At 35.8% G+C, this 21,437-nt stretch overlaps 2 protein-coding genes across 7 annotated transcripts; both read right to left on the reverse strand.

Annotated features, from left to right (window-relative positions):
* Positions 1 to 4,389: 4,389 nt before the first annotated feature.
* LOC109014557 lies at positions 4,390 to 14,699 on the reverse strand. 6 transcript variants are annotated; one of them, XM_018997070.2, is made up of 14 exons: positions 14,473 to 14,697; positions 14,134 to 14,199; positions 13,939 to 14,035; positions 13,088 to 13,233; positions 9,587 to 9,688; positions 9,316 to 9,387; positions 9,114 to 9,217; positions 8,858 to 8,939; positions 7,253 to 7,345; positions 6,632 to 6,696; positions 6,240 to 6,252; positions 6,064 to 6,144; positions 4,802 to 4,910; positions 4,390 to 4,713 (listed from the first exon to the last, which is right to left on the reverse strand). In XM_018997070.2, the coding sequence occupies exons 1-14, from the start codon at positions 14,593 to 14,595 to the stop codon at positions 4,619 to 4,621; spliced, it is 1,248 nt and encodes a 415-aa protein (XP_018852615.2). In that variant the 5' UTR covers positions 14,596 to 14,697; the 3' UTR covers positions 4,390 to 4,618. The 6 variants fall into 6 exon arrangements, 4 of the variants coding, with proteins under 4 accessions (XP_018852615.2, XP_018852617.2, XP_018852612.2 ...); XM_018997072.2 differs by having other exon boundaries at positions 9,587 to 9,655; positions 13,912 to 14,035; XM_018997067.2 differs by having other exon boundaries at positions 13,912 to 14,035; positions 14,473 to 14,696.
* An 835-nt stretch (positions 14,700 to 15,534) lies between these two features.
* Positions 15,535 to 20,856, reverse strand: LOC109014559. Its single transcript, XM_018997073.2, has 3 exons — positions 19,971 to 20,856; positions 16,436 to 16,546; positions 15,535 to 16,104 (listed from the first exon to the last, which is right to left on the reverse strand). Exons 1-3 carry the CDS (start codon positions 20,634 to 20,636, stop codon positions 15,949 to 15,951), a joined length of 933 nt encoding a protein of 310 aa, XP_018852618.1. The 5' UTR covers positions 20,637 to 20,856; the 3' UTR covers positions 15,535 to 15,948.
* Between the last annotated feature and the right edge of the window lie 581 nt (positions 20,857 to 21,437).

Raw genomic sequence — 21,437 nt, forward strand, 5'->3', positions numbered from 1 at the left:
AAAATAATTTTTTTTCGAGTTTTGCTATGTATAAGCAAGTTTGCGTACCAATCTGTGTACTAATGTTGTTGCTTTCATATTCTAAATTCAAATCAGCATTGTTTTCAATAAAATCTGTTTTCTGACCATTTTTGCATTTGGAAGTCTCTTCTCAAACCCAGAATCGAACTCGTCTCGTGCAAGCCCTCAAATATCATTTTTTCGCATTCGAACAAAACTATGACAAATCTCAAATTTCCTTATAGAAAGATTTTAACTAAGTGTTTTAGAAAGAGAAATTGGGGGGCTAAAAGTGAGTGGCCCACTGAGGATTTCTCTTGTCGAAGGAGACAAAGAGCAAGAACAACGAATCAATAGAGTTAATGGGCTCAAAGAAGAAGAACAACAGCCAGAGTTCAACCCCAGCGAGCTGCCACTGTTCAAGGTTGCTAACCTTAAAGTCGTCATTCCGAAGCATTGTTGGGTGAAAAACCTATGGAGGTCAATGAGCTATGTGGTGAGCAATGTTGCGGTGGTTTTGGGGTTAGCTGCGGCTTATTTTAACAATTGGTTTGTTTGGCCTCTGTATTGGGCTGCTCAGGGGACTATGTTTTGGTCTCTCTTTGTTCTTGGCCCTGACTGGTAATCGCAATTTAAACTCTTTTTGATTTTGTAGATGGGAGTTTGATTCGTTGAGAAGAGGGGAGCTTGAGTCGCAGAGAAGAGGGAAAGCTTGATCTGCTAGAGAATAGAGGAGGAGAGGAGATGGCGTGTTCAGGCCAGAGAGTTGGAACCAGTTCACTTGTTAGTAAACCCGATTTGCCATATAGGGTGTGAGGTGTGGAGGATGAACATGGACTAATGAGAAGAGTTTCTTATGAAGAATTTTTTATGAATTTGCCACTGTTTATTATTCACACCCCACACCTGATGTGGATTATTATTATTATTATTATTATTATTATTTTGTTCTTCTCCTGAAACGAGTGTTTGGAATACCATTTTCGCATTTAAAAGCCTCTTCCTCAAATTTTTGTCAGACCCAGAACCAGACCTGTCTCGTGCAAGCCCTCAAAGATAGATTTTTGCATTAGAACAAAATTGAGACAGATCTCAAATTTCCTTCTACAATGATTTTAACTGGGTGTTTTAGAGTGAGAAACTGGGGGCTAAAAGTGAGTGTCCCACTGAGAGTTGCTTCTGTCGAAGGAGACAAAGAGTGGGAACAATGAATCAATGGCACTAATGGGCTCAAAGAAGAAGAAAAAAAATCGAAGTTTAACCTCAGCACGTCACCATCGTTCAAGTTGGCTAACACTAGAGCTGCCATTTCGAAGCATTGTTGGGTGAAAGACTCATGGAGATCCATGAGCTATGTGGCGAGGGATGTTGCGGTGGCTTTTGTGTTGGCTGCAGCATGTTTTAACAATTGGTTTGTTTGGCCTCTGTATTGGACTGCTCATGGGGACTATGCTTTAGGCTCTCTTTGTTCTTGGCCATAACTGGTAATTGCAATTTAAACTCTTTTTTATTTTGTAGAGGGGAGCTTAATTCGCAGAAAAGATGGGAGCTTGATTTGCCATGGAAGAGGGAGGAGAGGAGATGACGTGTTCAGGCGAGAGAGAAGGAACCAGTTTACTTGTTAGTGAACCAGGTTTGCCACATAGGGTATGGGGTGTGGGGTGTGGGGTGTGGAGGATAAATAGTGGCTGATGAGAAGATTTTCTCATATCTTAATAGCACTTAGAAGAGTCTTTGTTACCTTCGTGTACCAGTTATAGAGATGCACAGGAGCATGTCCAAGAAGTAAATAACCATCCGTTCCATGTATTCATCTCTAATTATCCCTTAACCAAGGATGAGGAGATAACTGCTCTGATTTATAAGGGTTGTCTATCTCAAGACAATTGCCTTCATCTTGATGTGTTATCCCCTCGCAAATGATGTGACTCGCCAAGCTGATGCTCCCGTGGGCTTTTGGACCACGGGCCCTATAGGTCAACATAGCAAGTTGGACCTGCTTATGGGCTTGGTATCCAGAAGACCCAAATATTCCCTTCACTTATATTTATCGAATCAGAGAGGTTTCATTTTATAATTCTTGTTTCGGTGTTTGTATTCTTAAAAAGATATTGTAAATTTGTCAAAAGTCATGGGAGTGAGTGAAACCAAGATCGCAATTCACGAAAATTAACCCAAAAATGATAAAAAAAAATCATTAATCATTATAGGCACAGATAGATTACGAGATACAACCTTTTTTTGAGTTATTATGTTGTTAAGTCACTGTGTAGAACACTTCATTTACATTACATTACACCCCAGTCTGAAAATATAATTTTTAAAAAAATTTCTCAAACTATGGGAAAATGGAGTGTCCACCAACATAGATGGATATTTTGTAAGTTAATTGTACTTTTTTTCTCAAAGAGTGGGGAGGGACAGCCAATGTAACTTTCCCATTTGGACGTGACCATAAGAGCCCTCACTCGCTGCTGCATGTTTAGTTTAAGCCTTAGCTACTAATCACGAGTGGAGCAACCTGTCATTGCAATCCTACCAAAGTGTCAGCATGCAAAGGCTTTCAAAACTTTGGTTCACAAATTTTATTAAGACAAACCGTTTCAAACCTATGATCTCGGATAAGGGAGAGAAAAACAATCTCCTAACTTTTGCCTGGTGGTGTAAGTTAATTGTTCATAGTTACGACAAATCAATAACAAAATATGAACTCCTTCCCTTCATTGAATATGCTTTCCTAAGGCAGCCACCTGTTTTAACGATGCCCATGTCGTTGGGAAGTGGAGCCAAGCCTAATTACCTAACTATATTTGGTGAGTTCGGAGACTGAGGTTGCGTTTGGATGTTGAAGTGAGTTGAGTTGAGTTGAGTTGAGTTGATAAAATATTGTTAGAATATTATTTATTATTATTATTATTATTTTGAGATTTGAAAAAGTTGAATTGTTTATTATATTTTGTATTGAGATTTGAAAAAGTTGTAATGATGAGTTGAAGAAATGGACCACACTACGCACAAACATCGGCATCAACTTTGTTGAAATTTTTGCAGCTAAATAAAAGGAAGAAAAAAAAAAAAAACTTCTTGAACGAGTCACAAAAAAACTCTTTAAGGTTTGGGGCCAAAATCAAAACACAAAATTCTCATCTCATCTCATATCATCATTACACATTTTTCAAATTTCCATGCAAAATATAATAAACAATTCAACTTTTTCAAACCCCAATACACATTTTTCAAATCCCAAAACAATAATAATATTAAAACTTAATATTTTAAACTTCAAAACAAAACACAAAATTCTCATCTCACCCTCCAAACCTACCCCAAAAAGGAGTTCGAGAGCCAAGCATCCACACTTTACAATCATTTTACTCGTCCTGCTCCTTTAGGACATGTTTGAATATTATGAGAATTTTTAAAAATATAAAAACCTCTCGTTATCTTATTCACAAACGTCACTCAAATTAAAAATATTTTTTAATTTCAAATTTTTAACTTTTTTATCTAATCAATATCTAATAATCATTCAAACACAAAAATCAATGCAAATTTCACAAATTTCTAAATAAAATACAAAAATCAATACTTTTACAAACTTCAAAATAAAAATAATATTTAAAATTTTTTTAGTTTTATAATATTTTTATTAAAATTCTTCACTTATTTTCCAAAATCTAATAAAACATTTTTACTCAAATCATTTTACTATTATTGACAAAATTATGAGATATTCCAATTGTCTAAACATTTGCTGTTTAGATATTCACATGGACCCAACTTCAGAAATTCACTTCATGTTGGGTTGTAAAACATATTAGATTTATTTTATGAGTAATGCTAGGTACAGTCGTGAAATGCGTAAATGCCATACAATTTTTTTAAAAAAGAGTAAGATCTATTATTAAAAAATTAATTTCTTTTTATATGGACCCTATATTTATTTACTTTTTTTAAAGCGACCGCACGACGCTTGCACACTCACAACTGCAAATATTATTTCCCTTATTTTATACCCTCTGCCGGTCTAAAAAAAAAAAAAAGGAGAGAGGAACACAACACATCTTTATAAACTCATTTTTTTTCTTCAATATTATCACATAATGAAGCTGGCCATATCTCTATACTCTTTCTCGTGTTCATTTTTTTCTTTAAAAGGAACATGTTTTGAATACTAAAAGATTACTAACTTTAAACAATAATTAGTAACCGGGTTAAATATATTATTTCCCATTTAATGATTGTAGTTTTAGATTAAAAAAAATATTGATTGAATTAGATGTATAATTGTTCATTCAATAAGCTTAACTTAATTGCATATATTATTATTAGATTCTTCATATAAGAATCATATAATAATAATACAATTGGAAGGGTGATGTGGCTTTATAGGAATAATTTTCATTTAACAATAAAATGAAATCATGGTTGATGTACTTCATGTTTGCAAATTGAATGTACAAGGCATGCCTCTAACCTCAGACTCAGTAAAAATAAGAGAGAATAAAACATGAATACAGAAGATTTTAAAAAGTATGCAGCATCAATCAGATTATAAAAGTCTATAAGTTTCAACCCACTTCATTCGGCTAATGTAAACCCCAGTACCTTTGTTCATTTAGAATTTTGCAAAGTTGGATCGATATAATTCCTCATCTACGATCACAGGTGGTATGCTCCACGCTCCAAGCCGATGTCCAGATATCTTTCCACCTGAAAATTTTCAAGTTGTGGAGAAATTATGTTCACAGAAGAAAATGGTCAATTTCATACTATCAAAGCCTTCAGAATAGCAAATTACCTTCTTTGGTGGCTTCTTCGCATCTTTTCTGGTAATTCGAGGATAGTTGGGGATCCAAGGTTTTCAGTAAACAGTCATACTTCTGCTCAGCCTCAGTAATGTATTTTGCCTGGGCAGAGAAAAAGTTGAAAGTTGGCTATAAATATCACTGTGTTTAAGAGTTAAAACATGAATGCACTTGGAAGAATCCTTCTAGTGAAGTCATTGAGACTACTAATAAAGGGTTTCTACACCTAAAGGACAAAACTACATTATCTAATCAGTCCAAGCAATTCTCATTTAAGAGTTAAAAAAATAGGCTGGATGATTGGGTCATAGACTTAATATAGCAGGGATACTGAGTTTTACTTATTTATAAAAAAGAATTACAACAGAATAAGAACAGAAAATTCATAAATAGTCAGCAATATATGTATTTTCTATGATTTTGAAAGAATCTGTCGAAGGAATGCCAAGATGGCAATGTCTTGATGTACTTTTTCATTTCTTAGATCAGGGAAGTATGTTCCTGTGTCCATGGTGGGGGATTACTTGTAAGCCTGTCGAACAAAGGTTTGCACTTTTTTCCTGAGGCCTTGATAGAATTCTGAGATGTAATTCAGGGATCCAAAAAACCTCTGGAGTTGGGTTTACACACACACACACACACAACACATATATATGTATGCATGTATGTATGCATATCATGTGTGTGTGTCTATATAACATGAGTAAACTGCATCTTTTACTAGGAAGAGTAGTAGTTTATTGCTCAGAAACAAGAAAACCCAAACATACTGATTGCTTTTAAAAACAACTAAGCATGGCTGAGGATTGACAAATAATACAATGTACTGTAAGCTTCATAATTACTTTGGAAATCTTTTTTCTTTCTTTTTTTTTTTTTTTATGTCGAGGAACCTCTCCAAGGCAAGGCCCTTCAGACCCACCCCTGCAGAGTAAACCTCGGTCCCGTGCACCACACCCTCGAAAGTTTCCCTGCACGGAACTGGTTAAATCACTGGCTTTTCACCAGGGGATGTGACCCCAAATGATTGTTTGCACCCATGAGATGTTAAACCTTAGACCTTGAAGGAAGTGATACCCCAAGACCAAAACCTTTACCACTTGGGCCAACCCCTTGGGGTTTACTTTGGAAATCTTTTTTTTTTTTTTTTATAAGTGGTTTACTTTGGAAATCTTTAAAGTGATTTATGGAAAACCAAAGATTCAGTGCTCCATTTGGCAATAAAGTACCTACACGAACTGCCAGGCCTACTCACCAACATAACTGGGGCCTTTGAAGCTCCATATATTCTGACAAACATGCGCAAAACATTAAAGCTATTCTCTATTACATCATCCTGCATGGAATTCCATACTTTATTCAGTAAGAGTTGGATTAATTAGAATGAGACAGGTAGTAGTAGGAAACCATGACGAGGATAAATGACCTCACCTCATAGTCAAACCTACACATTTTGTTGTCCACTCAGTACGAATAAAATAAGCATCGTGCTTGCCACATTAATTTCAAAATTGAAAAAAATAATAGCATTAGTCATCTCAATGAAAATATATAAAATGAGCAATTTGTTAAAAAGCAGTAAATCATTTTGAGTAGTCTGCATTACTTTGCAACCTCAGATTGAAAACAAGTGCAGATCCACATGTACGCTTGTAGTCATGCACAGATTCCAAAATCTCAAGCAGTGAATGTTCTTTGACTCGGAAATACAGATCATTTCGAAAAGAGAAAAAGTTGATACCAATAATAATGTGAAACATTGAACACTAAAACTTTCCATGTGGAACTAATGCATGGAATGGGACAAAAAGAGAAGTACTTACAGATCATCGGACACTTCCACAAGGAATTCTGAGACAGAGAGAAATTCCATATGCACATCATTGACCTTCACAACAGCTTCAAAGAAAACACAATTTAACCTAACGAAATATGCTTGCTCCAAAGAATTGGAGAACAATCAAGTCAAAAGTACAGTAACTGCATCACCATGTTAGACCATAACAATTAGAGGATAATGCTCCACTTAAATTCAGAGTTTTTCGTATGATTTTGGGCAAAAAATGGTAAGAATGGAGTGTAACCACGTTACTTGAGAGCATTTTGAGAAATTGTAAGACAAAAATTCCAGACATTGATCTGACAAGACCTGAGAAAACTTGGTTATTATATGACATTATGTCATTGCCAATTTAACCTCTAAAAGACTGAGAAAAAAAGAAAAGAAAGAACCCCTCCAAAAAAATTCAATGGAATTTTATCCTGACATTATATTGTTGATGCCTTATCTAATTTAAGAATGTAAGTTTAAACAAAGTGCTCTGTACATCTCAGGAAGGAGAAAAAGTACGACAACTTGGTTCATAAAAGTTAACAAAAGCAGAAACATATGAACAAGCTTTTTTTAATCAGTGAAATTTAAGAACAAGCTAACAGGAATTTACCTTTTCTCCTCTCAAATGATATAGTAGAAGATTTAGAACCCGATAATCAAAGGACTTTAAATGAATTGCCCTCATCACATCTTCAACAGATATCTGAGTGGCAAAAATTCCATCAAAATGTAAGAAAATTTTGGTTGTGCCTATGCTTCATTGCAATATTATACCTTTAAATCACAGAGAATTATACAAAATATTTTCCATGGGTTATGAATTTTAGAACTAGTATACCCTTTTTTTTTAATAAGTAAAAATATATCAATATCAATATGCGTGAACTAGTATACCATAAGTATCTTACAATAAGTGATAATATATATAAGGAGAAATTAAAACAGTTTCCGTCCATTCCCAGTAACAAACTTAACTATAGCAAACCCACACGGTAAAATTGGTACACACTATATAAGGAATTTATCTACTCAAATATAATCATCCATTCCGTTAGATGAAATGGTTCCCAATGTCACTGATGGAAATACATATTTGAAACCATATTTCTGTTATTTCATGAGATATCTCAATTCACCAGTCACAAATTCCTCAAATTATTAACCATTTTAATTTCTCCATTCTGTGAAATCATTGGTACATGTTCTCAAGCATAAGGCATATCTTATCCAGATTGATAAAGTAAATACGAGTAGCAATCTTTCTGTTCCTTTTTGAGTGTCCCAAACTAATGCCTTTTAATCTGTATGCTTCAGTAATAAATTGAAACATTGCTAAGTTTGAGTTTGGAATTTACTACTTGATTGAACTTAAGAAATAGTAAGCAATTTAAATCTTTCCTGGAAACATACGCTCCTACCATCTGCTCACTAGTAATAAGGAAATATTTTTATCAATTCCAATATATATAACTTATCAAAAAAACTCCACTATATATATAATCTTACCTGCCTACATATAACTTAGGCTATGCCTATTTTCTTCAATGAATAAAATATTATTTAGCTATAAAAAAATGATTACCTTCTTTCACTAACTCCTCCCCCCCTCTTCTCTTTTGAAATGTAAGACTCTATTACATTATTTTAATATTTTAATAACCTTTTTATATAAGTAATTCTTTCTTATATAATTCTTTCTTACAAGTCCAACAATTTCCTTCTCAAAATGCCTTGTTTTCTCCTATCCGTAACCTGCAAACTTCTCAAGTATGGCATGCACATCTTATGAAATTAACTGGTAATAAGAACAGTATTCTGAAAGAGACTAAATTTCCTGATGTAGTCATTGCTGATGCTACACAACTTTATTGGTTCCAGCAAGAATAAGAACAGTATTCTGAGAAAGATTTCCTGATGGCCATTGCTGGTCAACAATTGCTGATGCTACACAACTTTATTGGGTTGTGCAAGAATAAACTCAACAATGAGTAACTTGGGGACTTTATAAACTAAATATGGAGCCAAGTTATTTACCGAACATAGAAACTTCATTGTCACTAAAATGTGTCTGAATTACCAAACACATATACAGAAAGAATACAAATACAACATGGTATGTCAATAATAATAAGCCATAATGACTATGTATTTTTTTTTATAACATAATGCCTGACCATGTTAATATAGGCAAAAACGTTGATGATGATACACATACCTCCGCTTTGCTCATGAGTGCACAACAGAGCTTTCTTTCTAGCGCCCAATATTCTTCTCCACACCTAAATTCTTCTCTAATCCTAACCCCACAGGCAAAAATTGAAACAAATAATTCAACTGAAACTTTTTTTTTTTTTTTTTATCAGTAAACAAAATTTATTGACAGAAATAGGCATAGCCCTACTCAAAGTCAAACTTTACAGTTCTTAATTTGTCTGAACATGATAATGCAGAAAGAAAGCAAGAAATTGTACCTCTCTGTTAAAAGACCACGATGTTCAAGTAGACCCACGAGTGGCCAGAATGGATTGCTTTTAAATGGATCTGTGAACTTAGTAATCAACCTCTCATTTCTAGGCTGTAATAAAAAATGGAATTAAAATGGGCAAGTGAAAGTTGATTAGCAAGCAAGAAGATATTTGTTGCGAGGTCCCAAAGAATTATTTGTACTATCACCTTGTGTCCTCTTTCGGAAACAGTGACTCCACTGGTTGGTTGACGCAGTATCTTCTCATTCAAACTATCCAGCTGCATTAACAAAACAATGAAGGTTAAGGAGAAAACAAAGACAACATGTGGTTTGAAAGACTAACTTATCAGAATGCTACAAATCACACTGAGATTCAATACGAATTGAAATTGTTATAAGATGATTTCACTATTTATTTCATGTATCTCCCCTTCAATAAAAAGATAACTGAACATAGTACTCCTTCCAGATCTTTACCTGATAAATAAAACTTTCTGTGAATGAAAGCACAGGTAAATACTTGAATAATGACGGCAGCCTGTTCACCTCCATTTCGTGAAACATAAAATAAGATCTGCACTGTAAGCAATATGCATAACCTTATTTATTTGAATAAAAGAATCGAGATAGAGGGCATATATAACACGATATTTCTCATTCCAAGTCCACATTAATAACGATAACGAACAAATAAATCCAACCAAGAATAATAACTATATTTTCTTTTAACTTCCTTTACAACCAATTTCCACTTGTGTACTTGATTCAGTGAAGAAAGAAAGAAAGAAAGAATGCAGCTGTAGAAGATCTAGTTATATACAGAAATAAAAGTTTCACAAAATGAATATACCATGGAAAATCAACAGATTATGAACTATTTAAAAACTTGGCTGTGTGTCTGAGCAAATATATATGGGGTGGAGTACGATCACATCCCTCAAACGAAGAAACAGAACACTTAGTTCTAGGAAACATTTCAGACAAAGTTGGAAGTATCATAAGATTATAACAAGGAAAATATATGAAGCTGAATAACAAAGTAGAAAATATATGAAAAGCAATCAAATGCCTTTATGTTGTGTAACTATTAACAAAATGAAAGGAACTCATTTAAATGATATCAAGTATACAACAGATTCTTTAAAATCTTATGGAAAATAGAATGGATCCATTCATCCTCCAAATGGCATCTTAAAAATACACAAGTAATTTTTTTTATAAGTAAAAATGTAAATAAAATTTTATAGAAAACAAGAAATGAGAAAATTAAAATTGCACAGATAGGTCGCTTTTTATGTTAGTTGACCATTGCACCAATAGGTGCCATGAAATTACTAAGGAAAATGATTAGTGAGACCCACCTGAAAAACCTACTTTTTTTTTTTTATAGGTAATAAGTTAATTCATTGATATAAAGATAGGCATAGCCTAAGTACACTAGAAGTATATAGATGCATACACCTACTTAGGAGCTAGAAACAGTTACAAGGAAATCATGGAAGCTAAAGACCATTCAAATTTAAGGCAATGGCCCACAAAAACAAAGTCTTCCAGAAAAACCTATGAAACTCTTCGAAGGAACGTTCATGATCCTTAAAAAGTCGCTCATTTTATTCACGCCAAATACACCAAAAAATACAAATAGGAGTCATCTTCCATACGGCTGCAATCTGTGGTGTCCCAATGATCCCTCTCCAACATGCTAATAGTTCAACCACCATCCTCGGCATTACCCATGCCATTCCCATTTTGCTGAAAAAATAATTCCAGATATCTCTAACCAACTCAAAATGTAAAAGTAAATGATCCGCCATTTCACCGCTATTTCGACACAAACAGCACCAATCCGTTATTATTAGGCCACGTCTTCTAAGATTATCAATGGTCAAAATCTTCCCTAAAGCTGTTGTACAGACAAAGAATGCGGCCTTGGTGGGTGCTCTACGCCTCCATATGTTCTTCCAAGGGGAATTGTGCCTTTGTTGCATGGTAATAGAGTCATAGAAAGAGCGTACTGAGAATTTCTCTTTCCTAGAGGGTCTCCATGCCATCAAATCTTCAGTTGTGGCAGCAATAGAAGTGTTATACAACAAGTTAAAAAAATCCACCAGAATATTCACTTCCCAATCATGTGCCTCCTAAGTAAGACTAATGTTCCACTCCTGTGAACCTTGATGAATTATCTGCAGATCAGCCACCATGGCTTCCTTATCCTATGCAAGACTAAAAATTGTTGGATAAGCATTCATCAAAGCCGTGTTTCCCACTCACGTATCCTTCCAAAAGCTAATCCTACTACCATCCCCCAAGCACAACCGAGTATTACTAGCGAAAGAGCACCAACCTTTTTGTATGTACTTCCATAGCCCCACTCCATATGTCCCCTGGTCCTCTTTAGAACACCAACCCCCCCGTTCACTACCATACTTCGTGTTAGTCACCCATTTACATAAAGCTCTCCTCTCATAGTTATAACGCCACAACCATTTACCTAGTAATGCCTTGTTGAAAGCCCTCACATTTCGAACCCCCAACCCACCATCCCTCAAAGGAGAACAAACCTTGTCCCATTCCACTAAGTGAAACTTAAACTCATCTCCTATTCCACTCCATAAAAAATCACGTTAAAGTTTTTCAATTTTAGTTGCAATGCTAGCAGGAAGGGGAAATAAGGATAAGTAGTATGTAGAACTCTTAATAAGTGTAATCCGCCCCCCTTTTGATAAATACAACTTTTTCCACCCGGTCAACCTACGCTCAAATTTTTCTAGTAGCCCCACCCAAATAGACTTAGCTTTGAAAGAAGCCCCCAACGGAAGCCCAAGGTACTTCAACGGCAACGAAAAAATCACACAACCCAAGATGCTAGCCAACCCTCTAATATTGCTTACATCTCCAACTGCGGCCATCTCCGTCTTGGCAAGATTAATCTTCAACCCGGATACAGCTTCAAAACAAAGTAGGATGGCCTTCAAAGATTGGATATGTCCTGCATTTGCCTCACAAAACAGCAAGGTATCATCTGCAAACAAAAGGTGAGAAATAATGGTAGGGCAGTGTGAATCTCCCACTGAAAGGCCTGAAAAAAAATCCTCCCCCTACTACCGCCGACACCATCCGACTTAGTGCCTCCATTACTAGGACAAATAAGAGAAGTGATAATGGATCTCCTTATCGTAATCCCCGCGAACTATTAAAGAAGCCCACAGGATCACCATTTACCAAGACTGAGAAACGAGCCGTGGACACACAATGCCTTATCCACTTCCTCCATCTTTCCCCAAAACCACATCTACTCAACATATATATCAAGAAATCCCAATTAATATGATTGTATGCCTTCTCCATATCTAGTTTGCATAAAAGACCTGAAACTCCCAACCTGATTCTGCTATCCAAGCATTCATTGGCAATAAGAACCAAGTCTAAGATTTGTCTCCCCCTCACAAAGGCATTTTGGGATTTAAAGATAATCTTCTCCATAACCATGCTCATCCTATTAGCAAGAACCTTTGACAGTATCTTATACACGCTGCACACAAGACTAATCGGTCTAAAATCTTGTACCTCAGCCTTTTTTGGGACTAGAGCAATAAAGGTAGCATTTAAGCTTTTTTCAAATTTGCCATGAGTGAAAAATTCCTGAAAAAAACCTACTTTTTAAATGGTGGGTCCCACCTTTTTTCAAATGGCTTGCATTCCTTGAGTTTGTATCTAGCATTACTCGACCACTAAAGATACGAAGAAGAAAGATGATATGTTTTCTCCAATACTTCGGTTTATAAGTAAAATTTTATTAATATCAGTAGGCGTAGCCAAGTACATTGGAGGTAAAGTTCCAATTCTCCAACATATTATGAAGGTAATGATCAATATGCAAGCATCTCCTCATTTGCCTAACTGATCACCATGGAAACTTTAACTGCAAACTGCAAACTACCATCTTAGCCCAATGGGAAGTAATGAACAATTACTTACAAAATCCTCGAGAGTAGAATTTGCTCGCTGCATCGCATCCAGCCCAACCAAAGCCATGTCTTCAAAATCAGTTTCCAATGATCCAGCATGCAACCGACTGTCATAGTCAAGCTGCAAAGAATTATCGCCAAGATTTTGACAAGGGCCTGCAAAGAAATTTTGAAATTTAATTAAAATATTTTCAAAGTTATGGGAAGATAATTTTCACACAGATGTAAGACTTTAAAGTTTAAGGCATCAGAAAACAAGCAAATAATAGAACTATAACATTCAAAATTACCAAAGTCATTTAAAAATCTAAGCTGATACTGCAACGTCAAAAAGTCTCAAAATTTGTGTTAGCATGTTCAATTAACAGATCATGCACAGAGCCTGCAAATTTTCTTCTTTTGGGTTTCGGCGGAGGGAGGGCAAGCAATAAGGTTTTTTTAGTCGATAAGCTCACTCATTTTCCCACAGCAATAGGAAAGGGGGCTGAAAGACATGTAATGTTTTTTTTTTTTTTTTGCACTGCCGACTGCCACAGGATGATGGGCTCCATTTGGCTGACCTATGAACTTATATGGTTGAGGATAGCATCATATTTTTGCTTCATCATTCCTAAGAACTAAATGAAGGAATAATGCTACCGCATGTTCATCTGATTGAAAGAGTTCTGAAAGTTATTTTCCCCTTTTATCTCCTCCGATGCATCGCTCAAAGATTGTAGAAATGAGTGTCAGCTATGCGCATCGTAGCCAATAAAGCATTCAGATAAAAGGGTATCCATAATATAAAAACCTAAAGAAGCACATCGAATAAAAGGGTATCCGTAATATAAAAACCTAAAGAAGCGCAACGAGCTGGCATACAACAACGATTGTCCTTGTCTTTCACTTCTTCTGTAACTTCTGTTATGCCTTCCCGACTAAGCCAGATCGATGCATCATCAAGAAAAGCAGTTGAAATCTGATATAGAAGTAACACCATAAGCATTACCGATTGCACCCCAACGGTGAGAACTGAGATATATGAAATCAGACTAGAATCGGCCACTTAACACTCACCTTTGACATATGTTCAGAGACCAAACTGCGCTTCTTGTCCAAGTCAAGCTCTCCGCACGGTTGTATCTTAGAGTATGTTAATATTTTCCAAAGAACAAAACCATATCAGTAGAGGGGCCAATGACTTGTGCTAAACATCATCGCCCATAAAATAGTTAAATAAAATTGCCTACTCAAATAGAGTTTGGGTAAACTTTTCACGAAAAAACCGAAATTAGAATAAAAGAAATGGCAATGGAATTAGCGAAATGAAAAGCTTGAAGAAGAACAAATTCATATCTAATTCTTTTCAATGTAGGTGATCATAGATGTTGCTAAGGTTTGAGTGATTGAGATTACCATGAGAAGGATGAGATTGGCGAGGAAGCGATTAGAGTCGCCATTGGATGGGATAGCAACGCCACGAAGCTCCATGAACTGAAGCATCCTCTGTACTTGCTCTAGCTTCCTCAGTTCTTCCATTTTTGCTTTTTTTGTTTTTGGCTCACTGATGGCCGCTAGTCTCTCGCTGCGAGGGTGCGAAGTGCGTGCTAGAAATGGCAAACGTTCTTTTCCTCTTAGATCACTGCATTTTTTTTTTTTTTTGGCTAAATAGAGCCCTAGCATTGATTTTTTCATATGTATCTTCAAAATCACATATTTTAAAAATTAATTTTACATATAAAAAAAAAAATCATACATTAAATTATACATATTTGAACAAAATAATAATAAAATTATTTTTTATTTTTATTTTTTTCTTAAAATTATTATTTTTTATATATTTTACAATTAACATCATATGCTCAAAAATATTAATTTCTTATATCTAAATATTATTAATTTTATCAATAAATATTAATATGTACTAAAAAAAAATTTATATCATCAACTTAATTCAAATTTCATATATCAAAATCATCTTACTACAAATTCTACAAAGTTGATTTCAATGGGTAGGAGAGAGGAAAACGTTAAAAATAATATTTGGAGAGTGAATAGTACTTCTTCAAACTTGAAGAAATACTATTCATAACTATGTAAAAATTTAGAGATGCATAAATTAATATAAATAAATTTAAAGACATTATGCGAATTCAAAGATGCAGATAGAGATGAATAAGCCATTACTAGTGCTCTCACTACGCAGACTCCACACAAAAAATGGTTCCAAAAAAAAAGGAAGGGGAAAAATCCGCACGAAAAATAACTAACAAATGACATCATTCTATAGTAGGAAGTTTTTTTTCTCTCCTCTTATTTCTAAGCCAGTTGAAAAAAGATATTTACAATCGTGAATTGTGTAACCGCTGCGTAATTCAAAGACCACATATCATTGGCAAATATTTTTTTTTCCCTTGCATTTACGTAATTGGATACTGAATCTTGGAAATAATAGGAAGAACTCAATGGCAAAGACAGTTGAAAAGAAATGGAATGAATTCACGATGGGGTCAAATGAGATCAAGCATTGCCCCCAATATTCAAATACATGAAAATGGAGCATATTCACGTTACAACCCCAAGTCACATACATAAGCATAAGCTCCAGCAGGATTTCAGTAAAATGACATGTCAACAAAGAAATAAGTACATTTCCCATTTTATTATTCCTTGGTCGTTTTTCCTTCGACCTCCAAAATGGTTGATTGAAAAGACCAGGAAATTTTCCCTCGCACCCATTAAATAGCTTTGATGGTAACCTGCAAGTTCAACTGCCCCAGACAAAAATAGGTTAGACATTTGAGTCATGTTGCAAACAACATTAGAGAACTTCCTCCAGCATTTTTTGCTTCAAAATGGTAACTTGTATCTCTCCCCTACTTGTACCAAAGCTTAAATTTGTTGGGTTTCCTTGTGTTTTAGCCCCTCTTCAACCGTATTGCATATTTTAATTGTATCTTGTTCTCGTTTTTGTTCCCGTTTGCTTTCCAATAGCTTCCCAGTCTTGCCAATGGCGAGAATCAGCTCAAGTTGCTTTTGCTGCTGCTCCTACAGATAACACTCAATCACGAAGCTAAACTCAGAATATAAGCATTTTGGCTCCTCAAAATTAAAGTCATGAATAACACCTATTATGACACCAATCCATAGTTCTCACCAACACCGATACTGATTAACAACCTAGACAAATAAATAAAAAAGATCCTGGAATCAAGAGGAACACCATATAGACAGATAAAAATTTGGACAGAAGGAAACAGGCAAATGGAAATTTGCTGACAATCCACCAATCTTGATATCAAATCTCGAGGAAAATAACTCATTACACTTAAAAAAACTTACAGTCCTTAGGGTTACTTTATAATTTTGTTAAATATACCTGCATAGCCAGCAGCACTTTATGAATTTCACCAAGCTCCTTTTCCAGAATGTCCTCTTGTATGGCTAATGCTCGAGTGGCCTCTGAGTTCTTTTGAGCCAAAGCTGCAGTCTTTAAGATTTATACAAACACTTGGGATGAGTTGAGTTGGGATTAAAGCATGATTGAATTGGGTTGAGTTAGAAGTCAACAATGAGAATCTGGTAAATTGAATTAGTTACCAATAAACATTGTGATATATAACATTTTATCAATAAACACAATTCCTCATACCAATATCTGGTTTATGAGAATGGATCCTAACCAAGTCAACCTGTCAAAAAGCCAGCCCTTATACAAAATGCTAAGGGCATAGATGTCTTTTTGAACTCCATCCATGTTTAACCATCAACTTACAAAAAATCACATCTCCTTCTAGGCTAGAACTGCCTGTCCCTAAAAGCACTAAAATCATCTGATTCAACCATCTAGTAGATGACAACTTATTGGAGGTTCCAATAATGCTTCTAAGCTTACAGGCACCCACTAGAATATATGCCACGCCATTTTATAGTTAATAGTGTTGACAGAAAATGTACATTCTAGTGCCTGAAGTTCCAAGCAGTGGTAACTAAAGAAACAAAGACCACTTTTATCTCGACTAATATTGTTCGTTCATACTTGCATGCTAATTACCAACTCCACTTTTTAAGTCTCAACTAATGATCCTGCAACAACCAGAATTGAGAATAGGAGGGTAATAAATGAGATTTAAGATTGTTTGGGAGAGACAAGTTCTTGAAACTTAAAATGATTCCAATGGACTCTAATTGTAATATTGATTAGTCATTATAGAGTATAATCCCAGACTTTTGAGAGATGATTTTTAATGGAGTATGGGACATGATGGTAATTGAATGATTGTTTTCTGTATTATTTGTCTTGACTTGTGACCCCGAACATTTTTCACTATTTTAGGATGACCCTCTAAACATGAATGAACCATATGATGCTGAAAGTCAGGTTGGAGTAGGCAGGATGGCTCTAAGGTGTTAGATGATATCGTAAAGTAAGTAATGGACTAAATTAAAATTAAAAATCCCGTGTACTTGGGCTACGCCTACTTTCATATCAATAAAATTTTATTTTACCTACAAAAAAAAGTTACGGAGAAAATTGCATGGAACTCAGCTGGTCAGAATCTACAAATAGCTGCTGAGGGGTACACTATTGAGCAGTTTTACTGTATGCATGCCATACTTCTGAAGGGAAGACTAATTGGACTGTAGTAAAGAATACATGAGTCCTCTGATGCATTGACGAGCAGAAGGTGTTGTACTCTACATTCAAGCTGACCAGAGAGGTTAAAGGCCAGTGGACTCAAGAAGGACCCACTAGAAGCAAGAACTTGGACAAGCCCCTACACATGCCACCACTTCAACTTTTCAAGGAAGTATTCTACAAGCATTTGCTTTTAACATCAGTCAGAGATGCTAAGGCGAAAGAATTCACCAATAGGTAGTCTTAGCTAATGCATATCCATAAGCAAGAAGTCATCCGTGTGCCTTAGAAGACCTAATTGTGATAGTTAGCTGTTAGATGAGTAATAAGGGTTTCCCTGTGATACAAGCAAAAAAGTTGAGGAGAATGTATCAAATATATTATGTAGGCATGACTTGGCATCAAATGGAGTCCAACAACGAGATACTGTAAGGGAATGTCTCAAATAACCATTGCCATACTCAAGGATAAAGGGGATCTAGAATACATACTCTCTCCCTCTCTCTCTCTAATATATATAGGCTATCATTATTACAATTAAAAGAAAACTAAATGGGAAATGTTATGCTGAGGCCTGATTTGTGAGTAAAGTGTTCAACAAGAAGAAGAAGAATGTGTTTCCTATAACCCCTGAATCTTCTTCTCATTCCTCACGAACTGCAACATTTTTACCACTCTCTGTGGTGATGTGGATGGCCACTACTCCCACAACTGACCTCTGCACCCAGTTTCAGCCATTTCTCACTATATTGCCACCTGTTATGGGCAATTTCTTAAATTTGCAGCGGCACAGGTTTGCCTCACCAAAGCCCTCATTCTCTCTCTCGTTCCCTGTCTATTTCTCTCTCACTCTCTCATTTTGGAGTAAAAAGCCTAGGTGTGATTTAGACTTTCCTTCAGTATTACAGATCTAGTGGAAAGTTTTATGTCCATGAAAACAGCCCCATTGGATATAACCACACAAGCCAACCAGTAAGTCCTATTGTCAACATTCTCATATATACACTCTCCTTTATCTATTTTCATGCATTCATAGCCCACTGCCTTTACCTTAAAGTGCATGCCAAGCATCTATCTTATTAAAAAATATTTTTGAAATTCCTAGAATCCAACATAACCCTACAAGATTCCAATCATAAATAGACTCATCTACATGCTCATCCAAAAACAAAAGTAATAGAAACTAGCTCACATCACAAATTCCACTCACCTTGATTATGAACTACTTAAGCAGTTAAGCTAAGCCAAAAAGAAAATTGTTAGCTTATACCATATGCCCAATTGTTTGCAAATATAATTCTGCAATTCTTCAGTACCCCAATAAAAAGTAGGAGCTAACATACTCCCCACGTTTGAACTCAATTTACACACATTATTCATCTCTAATATTTTTGTTTTAAAAAACCACAATTTATCTCTAATATCAAAAGGACCAAAACAATTTTAGAGGCTCGAACCAAGTCAACAAATAAAATTTGGAACAAGTATAGGCAAAATCATAGAAAGTCTATCCAAACTGATTAACATATCTTCTCCTATAATACGAAACTAGTCAAACTTGAAGTGAGCACAAGTCCTTAATCATTGATTATTCCCCCCTTTTTTCTCCAATATTTTCTTTGCGATCTCTGGCTTACTCTTATCCATTACTAATTTAACTTCTAAAGTTTTTCTCACGCTATTCACAACATTGACATCTCTTTCCATGTAAGTATATAATTCTCCTGATCTTATGCAATTGCATTTAATTAGTTTTCTTTTTCTTTTTCTTTTTCATTTCAATGAACCGCATAGCTCCTAGCAGCGATACCATTTGATCCCACCATCAAAATTAGCCCCCTACGCCACAACCTGATAGACCCCAAAGCTTTCGGAAATGTGTGGACATGGAGAATGGGAGCTATTGTGTAATAGAGAACAGTTATTTGCATGCCCAAGATCATGTACAACAGTTATTTGTAGAATAGCAGTTATTATGTTAAATATTACCATATGTGTGACTATGTAGATACGTGGCAACTGAATAGGTGTATAGCAATTATGTAGTGTTGTATGTGGCAGTTATGTGGGGTTGTAGTATAAGTAATGTGTGGTTTCCTCCGCAACCCAAGTGGAGAATTATCTCTTTTCTATCATTTGTTTTCATCCACATTGATCTTAATACCGGGACCTATCATAACCTTGCCTTGAAAATTAGTATAAATGGGACTTTCACTAGTTCTTTGTTACACTAGACTTTAACCAATATAAGAGGATCCATGAATGTTTCTGTTACCTCAGCAATGGGATCCTTGAGAGCCTTGCGCGTGACCCGAAACCTTATCCCCAACTTCTCAAGATGCCTCGATAAGACCCGAATTATAGTCGCGGAGCTACGCAGGTCCTCCTCCAATTTCTCAACCCTCTCCAGCAAATTTACCTCATTCCCACCCGTCACTCTCTCCCTAGATACCCGCCTCCACTGCTGCCTCCGAATCCACGAACCGATCGCAACCCCACCCGCCAATAACACGACCCCCCACACCGAAACCCTGTTCCCGACATCCACCAGAACCGCCTTCTTCGAGCTCGAGAGAAACGCCAGATTGGCAGCGAAACCGATCGAAAAGATCGCCGCGGACGAAACGAGGCAGAGCAATTCGGCAATGGAAAGAAACGAGTCGAAATTGAGACCTCCGAAGACGTCGTTTCTCTGAACGGTGCCTTGGGATCCGTAAACCCTGAGACGAGTTGTATGGTGGGTCATGAAGGAAATAACATTATAAGAACGTTGGGAGAAGCGGGCTAGGTTTTGGGAATGTAGTGGGATAGAAAGGTAGCGAGAGTTGATTGGGGAAGAGAGAGAATAGGTCCTGGGAGGATAAGTGGTGCCGGTGGCGGTGAAGTAGAGGCTGAAACGAGAGGGCGAGTTAGTGAAGAGGTTTTGGAGAGAGATGGACATTTTTTGTGGGACTGTGGCTTCTGAGTGGATGTTTCAGTCGGTCAGTTCTGCGTTGAATTTGGAGAGTGGGAGGACATGGCTGGGGGGCTCTTGCTGAGCTTCGGTGCTGCAGCTGCTCCTTCCCACACACACGCTCTCTCACAGACCTTGGCGATGGATTCGATGATTTGCGGGTTTGCGCGCGGGGTATATCCGCGCACGGTAGAAATGTACTTTACACGGGCCAGTTGACGTTTAAAATTTTGGAATAAATAGCGGCGGCGGCCTACTGGGCTTCGAAATGGGCTCGTCACCCTCGCGGGCCTTGCAACAACGTCTTTCTTTCTTATAATTATTACTATTATTTTTATTATTATTATTATTATTTTTTTTTTGTGTACTCCTAAACATTTTAGAGTCAAATAATGATAAAGTTACTATTCTATTATTATCTATTTATTATTATTTTTTTTTAATTTTTTATTTTACTTAATAATTAAGAAAGTGAGTATTAATAAAGTTATATATTTTTTTAACTTTTTTTTAAATATTAAGAATGTTAAAAAAATACTTATAAATAAATAAATAAATAAACTTAAAATTAGGAATGTCAAAGGCTTATGGCATGATGACATAACATTCGAACCTCCAAAATGGACAACTTGGATTCGACCCCTTTTCCTGATTCCAAAAAAAAAAAAGGTTTGATTTCATCTATAACATTAAAATATGCTATTGTGATATCCATTTCTCAATAGGCCTCTGAAGAAAATATATATATAAAAAAAAAAAAAATCAAGGAGATTGATTATATATTTTACA

Source organism: Juglans regia, chromosome 1 (genome assembly GCF_001411555.2).
Source record: "Juglans regia cultivar Chandler chromosome 1, Walnut 2.0, whole genome shotgun sequence".
NCBI classification, from domain to species: Eukaryota; Viridiplantae; Streptophyta; class Magnoliopsida; order Fagales; family Juglandaceae; genus Juglans; species Juglans regia.

Coding starts and splice junctions, on each gene's coding strand:
- LOC109014557 (XM_018997067.2), bottom strand. CDS start 14,595: ATGGAAGAACTGAGGAAGCTAGAGCAAGTACAGAGGATGCTTCAGTTC. Junction 8,940..9,113: donor CGTGGTCTTTTAACAGAGAG/GTACAATTTCTT, acceptor CTGTGGGGTTAG/GATTAGAGAAGAATTTAGGT. Junction 4,911..6,063: donor CAAAGGCCCCAGTTATGTTG/GTGAGTAGGCCT, acceptor TTCTCTGCCCAG/GCAAAATACATTACTGAGGC.
- LOC109014559 (XM_018997073.2), bottom strand. CDS start 20,636: ATGTCCATCTCTCTCCAAAACCTCTTCACTAACTCGCCCTCTCGTTTC. Junction 16,547..19,970: donor TCAAGGATCCCATTGCTGAG/GTAACAGAAACA, acceptor TAAATCTTAAAG/ACTGCAGCTTTGGCTCAAAA. Junction 16,105..16,435: donor AAGTGCTGCTGGCTATGCAG/GTATATTTAACA, acceptor TGTTATCTGTAG/GAGCAGCAGCAAAAGCAACT.